The 20,915-nt window shown below is 33.5% G+C and overlaps 1 protein-coding gene across 1 annotated transcript in view; it reads left to right on the plus strand.

Moving 5' to 3' along the window:
- Positions 1-12,598: 12,598 nt before the first annotated feature.
- Positions 12,599-20,915, plus strand: part of LOC149572871 (proteasome subunit beta type-3) — a 37,489-nt gene continuing 29,172 nt past the window's right edge. Inside the window, exons 1-3 of the mRNA XM_089813942.1 lie at positions 12,599-12,720; positions 13,272-13,453; positions 13,734-13,841. Of these exons, the coding sequence (XP_089670068.1) occupies positions 12,715-12,720; positions 13,272-13,453; positions 13,734-13,841 (296 nt within the window). The 5' untranslated portion in view covers positions 12,599-12,714. The remainder of the gene's footprint in view (positions 12,721-13,271; positions 13,454-13,733; positions 13,842-20,915) is intronic.

Raw genomic sequence — 20,915 nt, forward strand, 5'->3', positions numbered from 1 at the left:
TCACCACACATCCATCTCATATATTCAATAAGAAAACTAAAAATATCATGTAAAGAATATACATCTAAATCATGTAAACAAGTAAGAATTCACACATATATGACACCAGATATGATTACCCAGAAACTCTCCAATGAGAAGGTAAAACTGGGGTGGCGATGACACCCACAAATCTTCACTACTACAGTAATAAAGTGTATCCAATGAAGGTTACAATGTTTTATCATGAAACATGATCTACCCTGTGAAAGGTCTACCCTATTAAAGGCTTACAAAGACTATTAGGTCTCACCCTACTAAAGCATTTCAACACCTTGTTAGAAGTGTGCCTTGTTAAAGGACTTTAACTCATAATTAAGTAAGCACCTTGTTAAAGGATTTCAATACAACTATTAGGACTACTCTGTTAAGAGATTTAATTGATTCACCTATTAGAATGACTCAAAATTGATCCTGTAGTTAGCACTCTGTTGCTTGATGACAGATCACCTCTAAACTAATGTATTCTTGATCCTTCTTGATCAGATGTGTCTCTACTGTATACTATTTCCTTCCTCTGCTCTCCTTTAACTGATTATGTAATGCAATTTCACTTCACGATTCCTTAGCCACCATGAATGCTCTATTTGCACATGCAAAACTTCTCTCTTCACTCCTTCCACACACATATGAAGTTTAGGGTTTGTCCTCCTTAAGAAGACTTACGTGACTTAAGGTTAGGTATGAATCAACAGCTTTGATTCACCCATTTTTCCACTTAAACCTTCCCTTTACCTGATTGGATGCATGTAATTTATAGGGATTTCAACTTAAGATTCATCCTTATCACAAAATATTGTAATTCAATCTTTAAGTCGACTCAAAAATGGTTTGCATAGTAGTTTGTGTCATTACAAACAACTATGTCAAAATTGGGTTACTTGATATCTGAAGTCTCTGATGCTCGACATATACTAATTTCTATACTATGACTTGGCATTTGAATGACTCGGCTTCTGAATCACTCAGCATACACTGTACGCTCGGCACATGAGTGACTCATCACTTACTATGGACTCTACATGCACTATCTTATACATGTTGGGCTTGACATGTACTACTTATTTAGCATGAACTAAGTAAATGACTTAAGTGTATAGACACTCACTTGTCAAAACCAATCTGAGATCAACAATAAGGTCTCTTTTATGGAATCCCAGAGCTAATCGACGGGTGAGATTGAATCAGATGAATGGTTCATATTAGAGGAGAGTTGAGTTTAATTGGAAAATTTCCATAATTGAAGGAGTTAACTAATTGCTTTTGGAGTGAATGATGCAATTAACTATCTTATTTCCTTTGCTAATTTCAATTGATTCATAATTTAGAATTTAGAATTGGAGAAAACATTTTAAGATAATATTTGATTTAATAAATCAAATATTACCTCATAATTGAATAATTAAATTTAATAATTAGGATGAGAGTATTTAATTCCTCATGTCAAGTGTATTAGCTAAAGGGGCTAAATTTATTTAATTAAAGTGCTAGGACTTATAATTAAATTAATTCAATTAGAGGGTTTGTTTAGCCAATTTACATTGATGTTTAGGAATTAAATAAGATATGTGATTATTGCAATTTTAGGATTTCTTTGCAATTTGATACTCAGGTAAAGTAGAGACAAGTGGTTAGAAATGCCTAGTAAAGTAGGTTTTTATTGATCAAGAAATTGATGTTGTTAGACTAATGCACCAAAATTGGTTCAGAATGGAAAGGTGTCAAGTTTAGGTTATTACATTTTCCCCTCTTCGAATTGATGTGCAAGTAGCACACTGATTCAAAGACTAATCAAAAGTCAGAAGCATAGAACGAGAACTGAGATTGGTTCTGAGATTGAGGCTCAACCCTTAGAGTCCATCTTAGAATGCCTAGATACCTATCCATTAAGAAGATGATAAGATCAATTATAATAAATAGGATTGTCCCTAGAATGAGGATTAATCCTCGGGAGTATGAATAGAAAATCCAGATACCTATTCATTAAAAGGTGACTGAGATAAAGCTTAGGATTATCTCTTGAATGAAGCTTAATCCTCCAAAGTCCATATATAACACCTAGATAACGGTCTATAAAAGAGATGATGAAACCTATCATAAGTCATAGGATTGTTCCCAGAACAAGGCTTAACCGTTAGGAGTCCAAGTAGAATGCCCATATACCTGTCCATCAAGCTATGATAAGGATTGTCATAAGTTTGATCAACTCATTAATAAATGAGATAGATGGAATATGATGCCATATATAGGGAACAATGATGAGGACATTGAGTTCAGAACATATTTGAAGCAAGATTTGATTCATCCAATGATGTAATCATATTGCCCCCTTGGGAGCAAAATCGAAAGATGACAGATCATAACAGTGATGTAAAGTAGTAGATTTGAAGACAGAGATGTGATCAGAGATTCAAAAGAATGTAGAACATATTAGAAGAGCATGTGAAGATTTTGAGTTAATTCAGAGTGATTTTGAGGTTCATTTGACCAAGTTTGACCTTGATTAACCAGAGTTGAATTTTGATGAAAAAGTTGAAAATGTTGATAAGATTCTAGTATAAATATTGCATCAAAAAGATGGACTACACGAACATTCAATCACATTGGTCCCAAAATTTTGGAATCCATTTTTTAGCTATTTAGGAGTGTTAGGGTTTGATTTCAATCCCAAAAATAAGTTCAAAGCAATCAAATTTGTCAAGGGAGTGATTTTTATGTCAATCAAAGCATTTTTCAAAATTAGGTCAAACCCTATATTAGGCCCCAAAAGGCCATTTTCAATTGGTTTGCACTTTTGTCTTTTGTGAGAAAGATCTTTGAGGTATCATGGTGGTCCTCATTCAATAGCATAGATTTGAGCGCTCTCAATGTCATAAGCTATTGACAGACAATGGAGAGCCAGTAAGTGATTGAAAAACCACTTTGTTGATTCAAATTTAACGTTTATTGATGAAAAATTTCTCATTTTTTAGGTATTTTAGGAATGAGTCCATTGGGTTCTTATCTATCAAGCTAATTTTATCATTCCAAAGTCAATTTTGTGTATCTTTTGTCTATCGAGTGTCTTAAAATAGGGAATTATAGTACATATGTAGATGAGTGTTTTGACATTTTCAATGTTTGAGATAACATTTTGATTGATTGAGTATTGATTACGCTTTGTTTTTTGACTAGTTGTAGGTTGATTTCCCATATGACTCATTCTAATCTCACTACCCATCCATCAAAGGTTTAGTGAGATAGTTAGGTGTTGCCAAGGTAGCACGGTTGGATGCATTGGGATTAGCACACCTCCATAGGGTACCCAATATTCAGGTGAATCATGGATTATTGACAGCATTGGTAGAGCATTTCCACTTGGAGATGAACACATTATAACTTTTATAGGATGAGATGACTATCACGCCAGAGGATATCTACAAGATTCTTTGGATCCCATTTCATAGCCCTCGACTAGTGTATGATACTTAGCCAAGACTGGGGATATTAGCATTATGGGAGATCTTCTAGGATGACACCATTTTTGGCAGAGCTTTCCCATGGGATGAGTTGATTCATCGACATGGCTCAAGGCACAAATTGGTAATGATACTAACATTATTCATTGGGTATTTCTTGATGCTAGATAGGGGTTATAGAGACTGCTTGGTCAGCTAATATAATTTGGATGGAGTTAGTGCATGTTGATGCATATATTTAATGAGATGAATGAGATCGCCTATAAAGAGGCGAAGATTATGGTAGTAGGGATCTTTGTTCTTCAGGTGTAGGCATGGGAGCACTTGTCTATCATGCGATTGATCTGTGAGGATCTTTGATAGCCTTAGGAGCCTTACCTTTGTAGATACCAAGGAGACATGAAACAACCTGCACTGGGTAAGATAGATCATTGGAGGGCCCAAATCGATAATCTGATATATGTTAGATGGAGGCCATGGAGAGAGATGAAGGCATGGGATGATGCCTGAGCATAGCTTGGGACATGTTTTCATCACGACCATTGATTGGACGATCTATCCAGACTATCAAGAGATTCTCTTTGACTTGGGTGTGGCAAAAGTACAAGAGGTCACAAGACATATCTTAGGAGTACTATGCATACACCCACTTCACCGAGGAGGTGAAGAAGGATTGGTTATCAAGATTGGACCCAAAGTTGTCTATGATAGATGTTTAAGGACTCTTGATAGTCAAGTGAGACTACTTACCAGTGGTGGCAGATGGAGGGATGACATCACAATTCCATGAGTATTTCGCTAGTCATATGCTCCCACAGTTTACAGATCTGGTGGCACTAGTACCACCAATAGATGGACAATAGCCACAGGTACCTCCTTAGTAGCAGGCACAACAATAGGTACTACGATAGAGAGTGACTTAGATTCCTATTCCTCCTCAACAAATGAGGATAGATTTGAGCGCAGGTACCAACAGGTAAGGATTGTGACAACCTCAAGGAGAGATGGGTACCTTGGGTTCAATTGGTGGAGAATCTTAGAGGCCTGCAGTGGATCCAGTGCAACAAGGGAAGTAGGACAAGTAGGGTGAGCATATGAGTGGGGGAGATGAGAAAATGCAGGAACAACCTCCATAGGGTCCTATAGTGGGAGATATGTTATCATAGATACACGATGTTCTTTGTTAGTCTAAGGAGAGAGTATAAATTGCTTAGTAGTAGCTAGGAGAGCTATAGATCTAGGTGGCGATACAAGATGCACGATTATCATCGCGAGACTATGAGATCCAAGAGTTGAGAGAGCAGCTTGAGCATCAATAAGATGAGGCTCACCACTAGACTACCTAGACAACATATTACTTTGCATTGTACGTTGGGGTTGTTCCTGATGTGGTAGAGAAAGTGCCCCAATTTTATGAGTATGCACATGCATCTCAAGGTGTGACCCCTCGTACAAGAGAAAATACACCTACTCCTCCTCCTTTTGGTGATGAGGGGGGAGGACATGGTTAGCTTACTCTTTTCTCACTAGATTTTGATGTATGTCATGCATTTTAGATGTATTAACATCTTATTTTGTATCATTTTGAGACATTGTTACTCATAGTGCTCGAGTAGCATACATTTTATATCACCCCCCATTTTTTGACTTCAAGATATATATATAAAAGAGAGCTCATTTTGATATTTGTGCATGTGCCATGCTTTTTGTTTATGATGTTCATACATGAGACGTATCCTAGATGGATTTCGATCATTCAAATGTTATGATATATGGATGTAGAGCGTATATGATATAAGATGTATATGCATATGTATATGTATGTAAATGTGATTGATTAGACATAAATATATTATGTTTATGAGATGAGATGTAGATGCCATGATTCTATTATGTAAAAGGGTAAATGGATGTTATGATAATGCAAAATGAATATGTACTAAGATCTGATGTAGGTTTCACTTTTATTGTTCATGATAGGTGCTCCATCAAATTCTTGAAGATTGACTGTGGGATCAAATGCTTGTGCAATTGAGATGAAAACATGATACACATAAGAAACCTTCTACCTCTCAAGTTGATGAATGCAATCAAATGAGTTATTGAGATAATGCCAAAATGTACGTCTAAAATGAAATGCAACCCTATGCTAGATGTAATCCCTAGGACTTGGTTATTGAACCTGTAAGATATAGTTTGCATCACAGAGCATTTTGTAAAGGCCACCATATTGTAAAACCCTCACTGACATTACAATCACGAGAATATGAATATGACACGAGTCATAGATTTGTCAAAATGAGATGTAAGCACTAAGGTACAAGAAGCTAGAATGACCAGAACATCTTTTCTTATTAATTTAGCAAGTGAACATAAGCATTAGAGCATAAACACTAGGATGACCGGAATGTTTATTGTGTACAAGCATACCAAACATGCGAGAGATCCTTTTCATGCTAAGTAATCAGTAAGCATTCCATCTGCAACGACCCTTACAATCTCATAGAGTTGTTCTTGCTCTAGATTTTGATACTAATTTGGATTTCAACTCATAGATCATGCTTTATATGATTCATTATATGAATCAAAGTCAAATGTCCTAAATCCTATATTTGAAATCTTTCATCAATCTTAACATTAGCACTTTCAATCATCTTCCTCAATCTCCTATTATAACATCTATATGCTTTTCTCTTTGTTAATATCGAAGGAATTTACTTGCATCACTTCTAGGATCAAACTTTCCTATATCATCATCTCTTCTAATATAATACTTGCTACCAATTTTTTTGAAATATATTAGTGATGGTACATGATCAAACCAAAGTTCATATGAAGTTTTACCTATACCATGCCTCATATGTACTCTTTTTAATGTATAAGCTACTATGGTAAATGATTCTCTCTAATGAACATGAGGTACCTTATTCTCAAGCATCATAGTCCTTGTAGTATCAAGTATTGTTCTATTTCTTCTTTTTGCTACCCTATTCTATTGTGGAGTTCAGGAGAAGATGTATATGTAAAAATTCCATGCTTTTCACAATATCCATTGAATATATCTGATATAAATTCTCCACCTATATCATACCTTGTATATTTTATCTTCAAACTTGATTGATTCTCTACTTTTGCTTTATAAATGTTGAACTTATCAAAGGCTTAGATTTTTTTGGAAATAATAGGTGTTGAGAGTGGGGCTAGGAGCAGGAGGTGGGGGGGGGGGGGGGGCGGGGGTGGTTGGGAGGTTGAATAAGTACGGTAATAATTCACCTATCCTAACTTGAAACCTTAAACTTTCTTAACAATAAACCATATATTAGAACTGTAAAGTAAAATGCAATGACATAAATAACACACTGATTTTTGGTCTCACAAAAACCCTTGGTCAGAGGAAATAACTACAACGAGGATGCAACCCACAACTTTTCACTACATTAAAAAATATTGCCCTGTTAGGAGCTAAAATTGTCACTTTCTAAGTGACTCACCTTGTTAGGAGTGACTAATACTTTGTTAGAAGTATTTAAAGTCCACATATGAGATCATACCATAGTACCCCAACAGTTACATGAAACTGCAACATAGTTTATAAATGAAGTTAAAACATGTGGGCTTGATGAAATCATGCATATAAGATTGAAATTGTTGAAATGTCATTGTTTACAACATTGATTCCAAAATACCTATTCTTCCGATATATGTCGTAGCAAGAATTAAAAAATACATATTTAATTTTCTTCTAGACAATTCATTAAAACTCTTCAATCTTCATTCAATTATATTAAAAATAAATAAATTATTATTTCTAAAAATAGTACTTTTCAATTTCCACATTTTTCCATCATCCAAGAATATGTAACACAACACATGTAACCAAAACTTTATTGATACAAATGGGAGTGTATATAGACAAAAATGGAGCGTATGCAATTCTCCCCTACAATTAGCTTTGTTTAGCTTTGTTAGTTCCTATCATGGCAAGAATACTTATGCAGACATGTTAGTGTTAATATGACATTAACTTGACCAATCAAATCAAAGAATTTAAAAGTTTATATGCAACTTACAATGTGTATATCTATTTTTTATTTTTCCTTATTTTATAAATGACATTTTGTACTCATTCTATTGGTTCATACTATTTTGGATAGGGAGAAAAATCAAATTTTCTTAACAAAAATTCACATATTTATTATAACAACAATGATGTCATGCATTAATGATAGTTTTGTCTTTTTCACAATTGTGACAAATTGGTTAGAGTTTCCAAAAAGTAATTATTTTATCTTCCACCTCACTACCTAAGACATAAATGCATGTCTAATCAACAATAATAACTAAATCATTTTTCTTACAAAGATTGTACATATATCAATCTATTATTTTTAACATCTTGTAAGTTTAAGTTTATTTAAAATCTTACTTAAAAACTAATTATCATATCATTTAAAAATACATTTATTTAATTTTTTCTTCACAATAATTTAAAATTATTTTATTCTAATTTTAAAATTAATTTTTTATTCTAAATTATTATTAAATTAACAAATAACAAAAAAATATTTTTAAGAAAATAATTATTTGATAAATTTTTACAAATTTTTTAAATAAATTTTGTAACATAAAAATTTAAATTTAGTTTTCAATGTTTTATATTTTATATTTGAAATATATTTATTAGTTTACATTATCCCTTACTTTTGTCAATCGTAAAATGCTAACTTTTTTCACACTATGTTTAACTAGCTATTTTTTCCAATCTTGTTTTAAATCTTTTTTACATTTTAAAATTTGTAAAACTAATATTGTTCTTCAAACTTACTAACTCTTTTGTTGGTTTGGATCAAGTAGTCAACAAATTATTTTTTAAAATTTAATATTTGAATTTATATTGGAAAAGGTAGAAACCAATACTTCATTGATTTAACTCAATTTTATAATTGTTATTTAAATATTTCTTAAAATAACATAATGCTTTTTTTTGTTTAAAGTTCTCTTTCAACTATCTCTATTTAGTATCCTTATAATAACATGTCATTCTTTTTTTCAAAAATCTCTTCATATCCTTCGTATCCTTCATTTTTATCTATAAATCTCTATTATCATTATCTCTCTTTTCAATCAGTTTTCATATATATAAATCTCTATTTTCCTTCTTTTCTAACTATTATGATGAATATCTCTTTTAACTCTCTCTTCATATATTTTACTCTCTAATTTCCTTCTTTCCTAACTAATGGCAGGAATAAATCTCTATTTTCCTTTTTTTTCTAACTATTATGACGAATATATCTCTTTTAACTCTCTCTTCATATATTTTACTCTCTAATTTCCTTCTTTCCTAACTAATGGTAGGAATAAATCTCTATTTTCCTTCTTTTCTAACTATTATGACTTATTAGCCAATAGGCTTTCTTTGTGAGATTATTCGTAATAAAAAATTGTCTCACACCCTTAAACCACTACTAATTCTGATTATTATGACTTATTAGCCAATAGGCTTTCTTTGTGAGATTATTCGTAATCAAAAATTGTCTCACACCATTAAACTACTACTAATTCTGATTATCTCATGTCGTTAAATCGTTGCTAATTCTGATTATCACACACCATTAAACCGCTGCTAATAAATGATTTAGTATCAGAAAATGGTTTTTGTATACTGATGAATGATTTGATTTCATTTTGGATTCCCTAGTCAGATGACCCATTGTACTTCATTGGCTGTGTAGTACTATTGCACCTCACAATAATCTGGAGAATGTGAATTAAGTGGGTGGAAAACTTTGGATGGGTATAGGTCAAATTGTGGTGTTTACAAAATTTTCTTTCAAATTGTTAGCATATTACTTTTGTGCCCTGTAATAGAGGAATGAGAATAGATATACAAAGACTAGCAATTTTCAAAATAATTTCTTGAATTGGTTTGCACAATTGTTCTTGTGCATATTTTTTTTCAGCAGAATACATAAGATAAGTAGATTTTTTATTTTTATGTATCAATTGATTGCTTTTCAATAGATATACAGAGACTAGCAATGTTCAAAATATTATCTTGAATTGGTTTGCACAATTATTCTGTGCCATTTATATAGGAGGGAAAATAAGAAAGCAATAATGACTTTCTTATGTTAATTATTTTAGTTTTTCAAATTAAGTATAAGTAAAATAAAGGAATCTTTCTTTATATTTTTACGATAGCAAATTCATGCTCTCCAAAAAAAATAGTATGTTTATTAATTTAATTATTTCATAAGACAATTTAAAATCACATTGTAATCTATAGATGATTTTATTACCACTATTAAACTATTTTCTAATATCACATGTTTGTATTAAATTGCCTTATCAAATAATTAAATTAATAAACATATATATATATATATATATATATATATATATATATATATATATATATATATATATATATATATATATATATATATATATATTTAAAGAATATAAATTTGTTATAGTAAAAATATAAAGAAAGTTTCCTTTATTTTACTTATAGTTAGTTTGAAAAACTAAAATAATTAACATGAAAAAGTCATTATCGCTTTCGTATTTTCCCTCCTATATATAAATGGAGGTGGAAGTTTATTCTTTCTTTCCTATTTTAGCTCCTATTAAAATGGAGATGATAGGCATTGAAAAAATATAGAAGTGAAGGTATGTTTATTTTAATGTATTTTAATGTACAAAATAATATTTATTTAAGATTTTAAAAATAGAAATTTTCACCCTCCAATCATGGAATTTAAATTTAAGGAGTATTGTGTTGTATGTTTTTTTTTGAAATGGACAATTCAAGAAGTAAATGTTCTCATCAATTTAATTTGTGTGGGTTAACTTTCATTAAAAAATCCTAGCGAAAATAATATACAATTACAAGAAAAATAACTACCATTTAAGAATATAAATTTTGTTACTGGTTGTCTTCTTTGAATTTAACATTTTATTTTATTTTTTTGGTGTTGATTGATAACCAACAACCTATCCAGGTAATAAATATCTAAAGTAGTGTCTATCAATCGGAAGGGGTATCCTCAAACTGAAATCCAAAATCTTGCAAATTGTGCTTCTTTGAGTTTTAAACTTTTTGAACAATTGAAAGTGACAAGTGTTTGTGCATGTGATGTTAAAGATTTTGAGATCACCAAAGGGGAAGAAACTTTGGATAAACTTGATACATCTCAACTATTTTAGCTATTGCAGTTACCTAAGGGAGATTCATGTTGGTGAGTATTATAGAGAAGGAATTGCAGCATCAATTTGTTGTACATTTCAAGACTATCTTAATCATCAATTGAACATGATTCACTTGTGTGGCACTCAACTATTGTTTATCAGTCTACCCTCTTTGAGAACTCTTGAAAAATAGAGGTTTTTGAAACTTTTCCTACTCTTATAATGAGCAAATCAGTCTTATGTTTTGAAAAAATCAAACCTATCTATGCATCACAATAAAATGCAAAAAAACTATGGCATGATTTTAATATAGTTGTAACATTGCAAACGATATTTAGACAAGAAGGTGATGATCCAATTCAAGTACAAATCTTCCAAGCACTACAAAACAAGCATAATGCAAAACCAATGCTACATGATTGAGAATTGTTAATGACTCACACAAACAACAACCTCACACCAAATGAATATATTGATTTTGACAAAGCATGACAAAGCAACACTAATTCTTTGCTAGAAATGTAAAAGTATCACCACAACAACAAAATGTTAAAAGAACTAAATGTCCCAATTGCACTTTGTATTGCGATAAATTCACATCATAGGTTTGAGTAATCTGTTGATGATGACCGACTACCCAGAGAGGTTTTATTATGTAAACTTCAATGTGTTATGCTTACAACAAACCTTTGGATCACAACTAGTCTTGTTAATGTATCTCTTGGGGAGGTAAAAGATATAGTGTATCCAATAGGCTCTAAACCTCATTTGTTGCCTTCATATGTTAAAGTAGAGTTCAATAGCTAGACTGGTCCACCTTGGGATCTTAGAAACCCAAAAACCATTCCAATCCAACCCATATCTTGAGAAAATCATGCACAACTATTGCTCACCACAGTCTGGTCTATCACTGTACACAAATCACAAGGCCTTACCCTAGATAGAGCTACAATTTATATATGCAAAATTGAAAGACAAGGCCTCTCCTTCACAAGAATCTCCAAAGTCAAATCCATCCAAGGACTTAATATAGAGTCTTCCTTCTATTTTGAACACTTTTGTAAGATGCAAAAAAACCCATACAATATTATTAGAAAGAAAGAAGAAGCGGATTTGCACTAGATCTCGCATAGCAACCACATTTATGAAGCCACTTCTACAAAAAAGATAATGTTCGACATTCTAATACTATTCCCATTTCATTTATTAATTTCTTTTTTTGCTTTCTAAGTAAGCCATTACTCTTTTTGGTAGATTGACATTTGTTGAATTCAAAAAAGTGTTCACAAAAAAAAAAAAAAAAAAAAAAAAAAACAGATAAACTCAAGTATGTCCAGTGACCTTTTTGATGCTTTTAAAATTGACACCTAGTTCTAAACTTTACACCATTTACTCATATGCACTTCCTCTTATCAATTAATATCATTTCCTTTTACTTGCAAATTTTTCTTGTTGACCATGACTAGGACATAAATTATGTTTTTATTTATACACAATAGAATATATTTCAAAAATTGTACTGTTCAAACCAACTTTTCAATTGGAATGTCGTATATTAAGTAAAGTTTTAAGTTGTACGAATCTTTGAATCTCCAAAAAGGATATTAGTGTGTCTATGACTCAATTCTATGTAACAAATAAATTATATGTTATCAATTTTAAATCTTTCCTTTAATTTTACATCTCTTTTATTTTGATTCTAGAGAAAACCTATTAGCATACCCCTATTAGCATACGCCTTGCACCTCTTTCTAATTTTAACTCTCTTCGGAACTTTGAGGTAATGCGTCTCTTTTACCTAGGCAAATGGCAAGACATCCACAGTACGTTTCACTGCTTTTGAAAATTAGAAAAAAATAAACATTTAATTAAAAGTCTTTAAAAGTAGTACCTTCACGATGCCTTGCAAAGAGGGCAAACAAATTTCCGGCTGAATTTCTTTACAGAGGTCGATTGATAGAAGAGAGAAAGACAAAAGGAAGCAGGATTCAGATAATCTCGAGAGACTTTGCATTTGACAGATATGTCGGTACGCTCGCTTGCGTTCGAATAACTTTACTGATCCAACTGTTTTTGGATTTCATCTTACTAAGGATTTTTGTCTTTGATTTCAATGGATTGTTGGAAAGGATGAAGTTATCTTGTATTGTATCATTCAGGAATTTTGGCTGCCCTTTGTAGACTTTTATGGAGCTATTGATTTGTTTACGTTTAGGGTTTTTTAATTTTGTTTCATAATTTTAGAATTTTCTAGTTAAAAATGGGATAGATGTAGTCGATTGATGTCAACTTGCAAGCGATTTAGTTGTTTTATTTGAATTGCAGATTGAAAAGAATTAAATACTGTCAACTTTATCTATTGTATTGGATGGTAATGGGCTTGTAGGGATATTAATACGCCGAACAGGGATTCAGGAGTTTTGGTGGTATTTGTTATATACGTTGGGTAGGGGTTTTGGTGTTGAGGTTAAGAATCTTCTGGGGTTTTGAAGTTATGAATGTTTGAATATCTATTTCATTTTTCGTCTTTAAAGTTGCTTGGATTCGTTGAGAATTTGCCCACTTATTATGATGCTGCAGATATTTGAATACAATGGAAGTGCTTTGGTCGCTATGGTCGGGAAAGATTGTTTTGCCATTGCCAGTGATCGTCGTCTAGGTGTTCAATTGCAAACTATAGCGACTGATTTTCAGCGCATTTTTAAGATTCATGATACTCTTTATGTTGGTCTCTCTGGGTTGGCCACAGATGCACAGACATTGTAAGGTTATTTTCAAGTTTATTATCAACTTTTAATATTTGCTATGTAAAGATGTACACTCAACTCTGATCAATTGAAAGTAAATACGAGATACAATCTTTTGAAGAAGTACAGTAACTCTTAATTTCGATATTCAATATTCGTGCATGATTCTGTAAACTTCTATATCATATAGAAAATCATTGTTGTTGGTTCGTCACCACTCGAGAGCTCCTTTATGGCATTAGCAATGAATTATAAATGGATTATGTGACTTTCTCTTGAATTTTTTTTTGCAAAGGCACCAGAGACTTGCTTTTCGGCATAAGCTTTATCAGCTTCGAGAGGAGAGAAATATGCAACCGCAGACATTTGCAAATCTTGTTTCTGCAGTGCTATATGAAAAGAGGTATGTGGGAACTGGGTTCTCTAAGTATCTTGATTTTCATTTAATTGATTCCTAGGACTTAATCATCCGTATCCACTGCCATCGTCATTGGGAAGTCGTTCAGAATTTTCTATTTTACAAGGAAACAGAAACACAATCAGAAACAGAATGGAAAATGGAAACTGGAAAAGTCCAATTTTTGAGGATCCCCTTTAAATGAAATTCTACAGAATGTAAGTGCAAAATAAAGCAATAACAACATTTTGTTAAAAATAGGCTAGATTTTCAACTCTTGGGCAGAAACGGATAAAAAAACACTCCAGAAACAGGGTTTCTTCATGTTTTTCTTGCAGCTTAGAGAATTTAACCTCATTTCTGGGGCCTTCCACATTTATCGCTGTAACCTATTCCTGTTTTATATGAAAGATAAAATAATTTACAGTGTCTACAAATTCTGAGACTTATATTGAGACAGTGCTCGTGATTGAAACTGTCTTCCCAAATGAAAATGGAAAAGGGAGGACCCTGGCTGCAAGGAAGATGTAAGGAGTAAGAAGCATTATATATTTATAAACTTCTGAGTGAACTGCAGTACATTACTGAACTCAATGAAGGATTCTTTGTTGTCCCGCAGGGCTACTGCTTTATTTTCTTCTACCTAACGACTACTGTGCGATTTCAAAACTCAAATATCAAATGCCAGTTGTTTTTTCATAGTATGGTGTGCTGGTTTTTTGGATACCTGATAGGATTCAATGCGATAATGGATGTTTCTGTGTTGCCCTAATAGGATCACTGATCACTCTTGAAGTGGCCATTCTAAATTCTGACATTTGACTTGTACTTCCTGTCAGGACTTTTTCATTCCTTACATGATTTTGAAGAGTCGTTATCCTTGTTTAATATCCCCTTTTGGGACCAACTTATACTTTCCCCTAATTCACAAATCCAAAACAAACAGGGCACAAAATATAGTTAGATACATAACCCTAACCTAAAATAAGTAAGCCTGTCTTGGAACCTGCAACCAAATTAGATTATAATATTATAATCATAATACATGTAATACGTCCATTTTCAGGTTTAAGTGTCTTATTCCCTTTCTGAATCTCTATTCACAAGAAAATCTAGCAATCAAACAACAGAAAATATAACAAATATATGAATATTTATACAGGGAAGCAATTAATAACCTTCAGCCTGACCCTCATAAACTTTGAACACACAACTGGAAATCCCTGACAAACTGTGAATACACAACTGGAAATAGTTTTAATGACAGCAGGGAGGTGCAATATAACCACAGGAGATGACTCTCGTAGGTGTGGTGTAATAAAGAGATGCAAATAGTAGCTATCTCATTAAACATAGCAAATCCCTTAATAAAAAAGCAAACACACTAATGCAAACCCTTCATAATAACATTGGTTAATAAAATTAGTGAGGGGCATAATTAGAAGCTGTTTTACAAAGAGGTGAGAATATTGAACAATGTGATGAGAAGGGACGCATGGAAGGCACATGTCTGTTCTGACCCGAGGAGGATATAAATTGCATAAGAACTGACTCCATGACAACAATTATGGGCAACAGAAGTCAGTATATGTTTAGATAGGACTCAGGAGGATCAATCCACCAGCAGAAGTAATCTTATAGCAGAGATAATCGATCATCATCAGCAGAACGGAACACAAAAACAAGTCTTGTTGTTCAGCAAAGGATGCAGCAGAAGTATATATAAGCAGCAGAGATCTTCATCAAACAGCAATATTATCTACAACAGACCAAGTTGCAGTAATACGTTAAGACACTGTGATACGAAGGAATAATAATGCATATTTGATTAGATGTTAATTTCAATGTGTCTTGCAGACTTTATAACAGACATATGCAATATAAACATATATCTCTGGCAATGTTACACACCTACAATAATCCACCGTTTTATGGAAGGAAAGGAAGTGCAAAGAGGAGAAATGATGAGCCTCACTATGTACACCACCTTATGAGATTGGTTAAGGACTTTATAAGACCAAGGGGATGGAGATGACGCTCTTGGGTTTAGGGTCAGGTTAAGGGCACCCTATGGCACCCTATTGCAATCTTCCCTCCAATTCTATATGGGTTGGTTATTGAGGTAACTAGGGGATCCTCAATCATTAGTAAGAATGATAGCATGGTCAAGGGGAACGATGTACATGCTTTGCTATGTAGATTATGATTGTATGAGGTTAAGGCAGACAATATTTCTGCAATTGTACCTAGGGCTAGGGATAAGTAGGGCACCTCCTCATGTTCTTATCTCAATGAGATACCCAAACATAAGAGGAGAGAAGGATAGTGTGATGGAGGGGAATGATTTACAGGCTCTGCTAGGTACGCCACCTCGTGAATATAGTTACAACCACATGAGGCCAAGTTGGATAGAGTTTCTGCTATACATGGGATAATTAGGGCACCTCATTATGTCTTGACTATTTTGACCCTCATTATGGTTAAGCCCATAAGAATTATATGCTATAATTATGTCTTGCTCAACCCAAAAATGGATGTGTATGATGTGAATTTTATTTCACTACAGCATACAAAATCAAATACTTAGCATTGCAAGATGAAGCACCAAATTTCCAACTCTCTTTCTTGAATAAGCATGGATTGTGTGATCAAATGAGACAACCTCAAGGTTCCTTCTTATTGTGGACTTTAACTTGGTTATAATGATGTGATATGTTGGTAATCGAAAGGGACTTAGCCTATTCATTCGATGAAGATCAACTTGATTTGTACTTCTTCAATCTCTTTCAACCAAACAACTTGCAAAGGATAAGGGTTTAGGGAATCAAACTCTAAGAATGTAAGACAATGTTGGTGATGGGGTGAGCCTCTAGCCAATTCTCACTTCATCGTGTCAACTAGTCATAGGAGGGTGCTAGCTTCTCAGGATGTGGGAATGATGTTCACATTGTCAATATTCAGCCATATACCAATAGAAGTTAAACACTTGCAGTTTAGGCCTAGTCTTACCTTACATTATTAGTTACAATCAACAAGTACCAAAAGGTATGGTTACTAGCTCCACCATTAATCAACGTTCAACAATATCTTCCATCCATCTACCTCTACTTAACTTAAAATGAAATCTAATATAAATGATGAATTGAAGAAACTACGCAACACTTAAAGTAACACAACTAATCCACCATGAAGACCATTAATGAATCAGCAATTACTTTGATAGAATCATGGAAATAATTTCAGCAAAGCTCCTCCTACTTTTCTCTCTAATCTCATCTCCTTTGTAATGAATGTCCTAATCTCATCCCATACAAATGAGAGGTGTTCAGTTATAATGAAGTGCCAAGATCAATTCAAGATCCAGGGCCAAGATTGCCACACTATCATTTAATTATATGAAGGAACCACCCTGTGTACAATTCTTTTGAGAGTCAACGAGAAAATTGTACACTCGGCATAATATGATTGAGTGTGCTTGAACACATTTAACTAGAAGTTTCTGATTATTGGGCACCACCTCAGCATCCTTATTTTGAAGGCTTGATCAATTCTTCGGTGATGAGATAATATCTCTTGATATTCAACTTTATCAAGCCTTCGATTATGATGGCACATCCCAAATCGCTGCTCTAATTTTCTCCATCTTTATTCTTGGAAATTTCCTCATTGCCACGATTTGAACTTTGTTGTTCTTGCAAACTTGAAACTTAAACTTCTTGAAGTGATGAACTCTTCATGCACTTGGATCCTTCAAAAGGAAGTTGGATTTTCTGAGGAAATTCAAGTTGATGATGATTATTATTTTTCTGTCACTTGTATCCTTGCTTTCTTGGACTCCATCTTGATCTTGCCTCGAATTTTCATTTTCAACTTTGAGTTTCTTCTTTCTTGTCCTTGAGCACCTTCTCGCTTGAAGTTTTGAACTTGATTTTGTAGCATCCATTTGTTTTTTGAACATCTCCTTGCTTCATATTTACCTTGCAAAAACAAAGAAGAAATTGCATTAAGCTCATGAAACGATGAGAATAAACGAAATGAAGAAAATCTGGAAGCTTGCGTGAAATGAAATTGCATCTATTTGCTTCAAATTAATCATCTCTTCTACCAAAACAAGGAGGTATAATGCATTCTGATCATGGATTTTCTCTAGTTCAAGACCAATTTTTTTTGTTCTTTTCTGCAAATCCTAAGTTCTAATTTTGATATAGAAAAGCCTCAATTCCTGATTTGAAAAGAATTTTCTTCAAAATCTTGGGATTTAAAGGAGTTTGATTCTTGTATCATTGTCCAGATTTCACCACCTTTTAGTTTATCCCCAAAAATTATTTTGTAAGTCCCAAATTGCTGTCAAAGGAGAGATCGTTGCCCTTTGGAGGAGATAAATCTGCCTCTTGTAAGCCAATTTGCTGCTAAAGAAGAGATAAATTTTGTTCGCAATTGATGAGAAGATGAATCTCCTCCATTTCCCTTATATAGGCGCTTCAGGAAAAGATGAAGAGGCATGTCTATTTGGGCCGACCTGCTTCCACTCTGGTCATAAAAATCATTTTAGTTTAAACAATTAATCTCCCATAAGGCCAAGTTGATAAAAAGGCATGTTTATAGACCATTATGCAATCCCTTTTAATCCCTAGCGATTTCACCTTGATCCTTGAGTAAATCTCAGCGGATTGGTGGTTTCTTAGATTTAAAATCTCAACTGGGGGCAAATTCTGCCCCTTAGTTGGGATTCAATCAGTATTACTAGTCAGACTCAAATTGACATTACCTTTATTCCTTGCTTATGATCAAAATTAATTGATTTGCAATCTGTACTTGAGCATTTAGAAGCCCCTTTTTTAATCTGATTTTGTTCTTATATGCGTTGAAATTTCCACAAATATATTTGCCATTTCGCTTTGGATTTTTATTTTCTCCAAGTTTGGGTGATTGGGGTGGAAATCAGACACAGGTTGGGATTTTTGCCTGGATATTAGGGCGGAATTCTGACCTTTCTTGAGATTAGGAATCCCAAGAGGCGGTTGGATTATGACCCCCTCTTAGGATTTTCCTTTCACATTTTCCATTTCACAAATCCATCATGATCTGCTCTAGTCTCCCAGCAATCTGATTTTTACGAAGCTTAGATCTGATTTATGTTGTTGAAGTTGAAAATCTTGATTGTTGGGGCCTTAAACTTGTTTTTCAACTCCAACACCTCACCATCCAGGCAAAGAAATTGACTATTCATCCTTACTTCCTATGAAAGTCTCCATTTTAGAGGAGTGGGATTTGCACCCAAGTTAGGATTTTGGTTGACTCCATCACAAAAATCTCCGGTATGTTGGGATTAAGATTCCCAAGAGGAGGGTGGATTCTACCCCTCCCTTGAGATTAAACATTTGTCTTTTGGATTATATGTTTGCAATTTGTCCTCCAACTCCTACACTTCATCCTTCATGGATTCAACTTTATTTCCAAATGTTAATGAAATAATGCAGGGCGGAAATTTAGTGGGTGTTGGGTTTAGGATTCCCAAGAGTAAGGCGGTTTTCACCCTTCCCTTGGGACTGCGTTTGACTTAGCAAATTCTCCTGTCAGGATATTTCAGATAGGTTTCAACTTCATAGGAATCATAATAAAGATTCCAGATTTTGGGAGTTTCTAAGAAATTCCAGTCTTAATTTTTTTCAGGATTTAACACACCTTCAACAATGTTACCTTCCACAATCTTCTGTGACTTTTCGAAGGTGTAATTGAAATTGGAACAAGTATTTTTTGAAAGGTTCTAACTCATTTCATCACAAATCCCTTGTTTTCAATTCCATATCCTTGATTAGTTTAGCCCAACTCTTGGTCACACCCTCACACCCTGGACAAACTCAACTACTTAGTAGGCCAAAGTTGCCCAAACTCATCTCTTCAACTTGGAGACCTGGAAATTGCCACCAAGACCATCTACAACCAATAAGAGCACTACTTCCACTGCTAAAGCAAAAAGAGGGTGGTCTCCATTTGCAATGTGGCAATGATGTGTAAATCTCACAACAGGTGTATTACATACATTATGATTATATTATTATTATCTAATTGATTGCAGGTTCCAAGACAAGCTTATTTCATCTTATTTTTAGGTTAGAGTTATATCTCTAACTATAATTTGTTTATTGTCTCATTTGGATTTGTGAATTTAGGGCAAACTGTAAGGAAAACTAGGAAAAGGACATTACACATGGTGAAGTGGGAAACTTGATGAAGAGGTGCGACTCTCCCTCACATGCAAGGTATAAACGGGAGAATATTTCATTTGAGGAGTACATCCAAGGGAGATAAATTTGGGAATAATATATTACTCTCAAGGAAAAATCGAAACATAGTAACTCAATTAATGAAAGGTGGTGATCCTTTATTCCTTATACCAATAAAGCACAAAGGATAATTCATTCCAAGCCTGGAAGGGTGACTTATCAATCATCACTCATGGCTCCGTTGAAACAAATCCTTCATTCATCCATCAATCGTTAATCCCTCAAGAAATCAAGCAATCAATCAATCAGCAAGATCAAGCAAAAGATCATCAAATCACGTCAATCACAACTTCATCTTGGGACTACAAAAACAAATACTTCAGCAATTAAGCACCTCTCTATCAAATCAGCATTCATTCAATCATCACTCAAAATGTATCAGACCAGAGTTTATTACATCATCAGACATGAATAATCTAATCAACAATCACTTAAATCATCACTCAGTAATACCTCAAATGATACAATCAAGGAATTGGATTAGATACAGCAGGCGTTATGTGTTTTAGCAATTATTAAGATATGTATGATGAAGATGCTGTCTAACTTATAATATCTTATCAATTTGGTATAGTTAATGATGTGAAATACTAACCAACTTAGATTCTTTATCTGTTTATCAAATTTTCTTATTCTCCTACAAAAAAATCATGTATATGTTAGCAAGGAAATACAAGGGGGGAGGGCAGATACGGGTTCCCCTTTTATATAGACCACCCCATGTTGGATGGACGTGTTCTTGCCACTCATGGGCCAAGGGGCATTGTATCACGCCATTGGGCTTAGTTGTGGC

This window comes from Cupressus sempervirens, chromosome 2 (genome assembly GCF_028749045.1).
Source record: "Cupressus sempervirens isolate cs-2001-9-10 chromosome 2, ASM2874904v1, whole genome shotgun sequence".
NCBI classification, from domain to species: domain Eukaryota; kingdom Viridiplantae; phylum Streptophyta; class Pinopsida; order Cupressales; family Cupressaceae; genus Cupressus; species Cupressus sempervirens.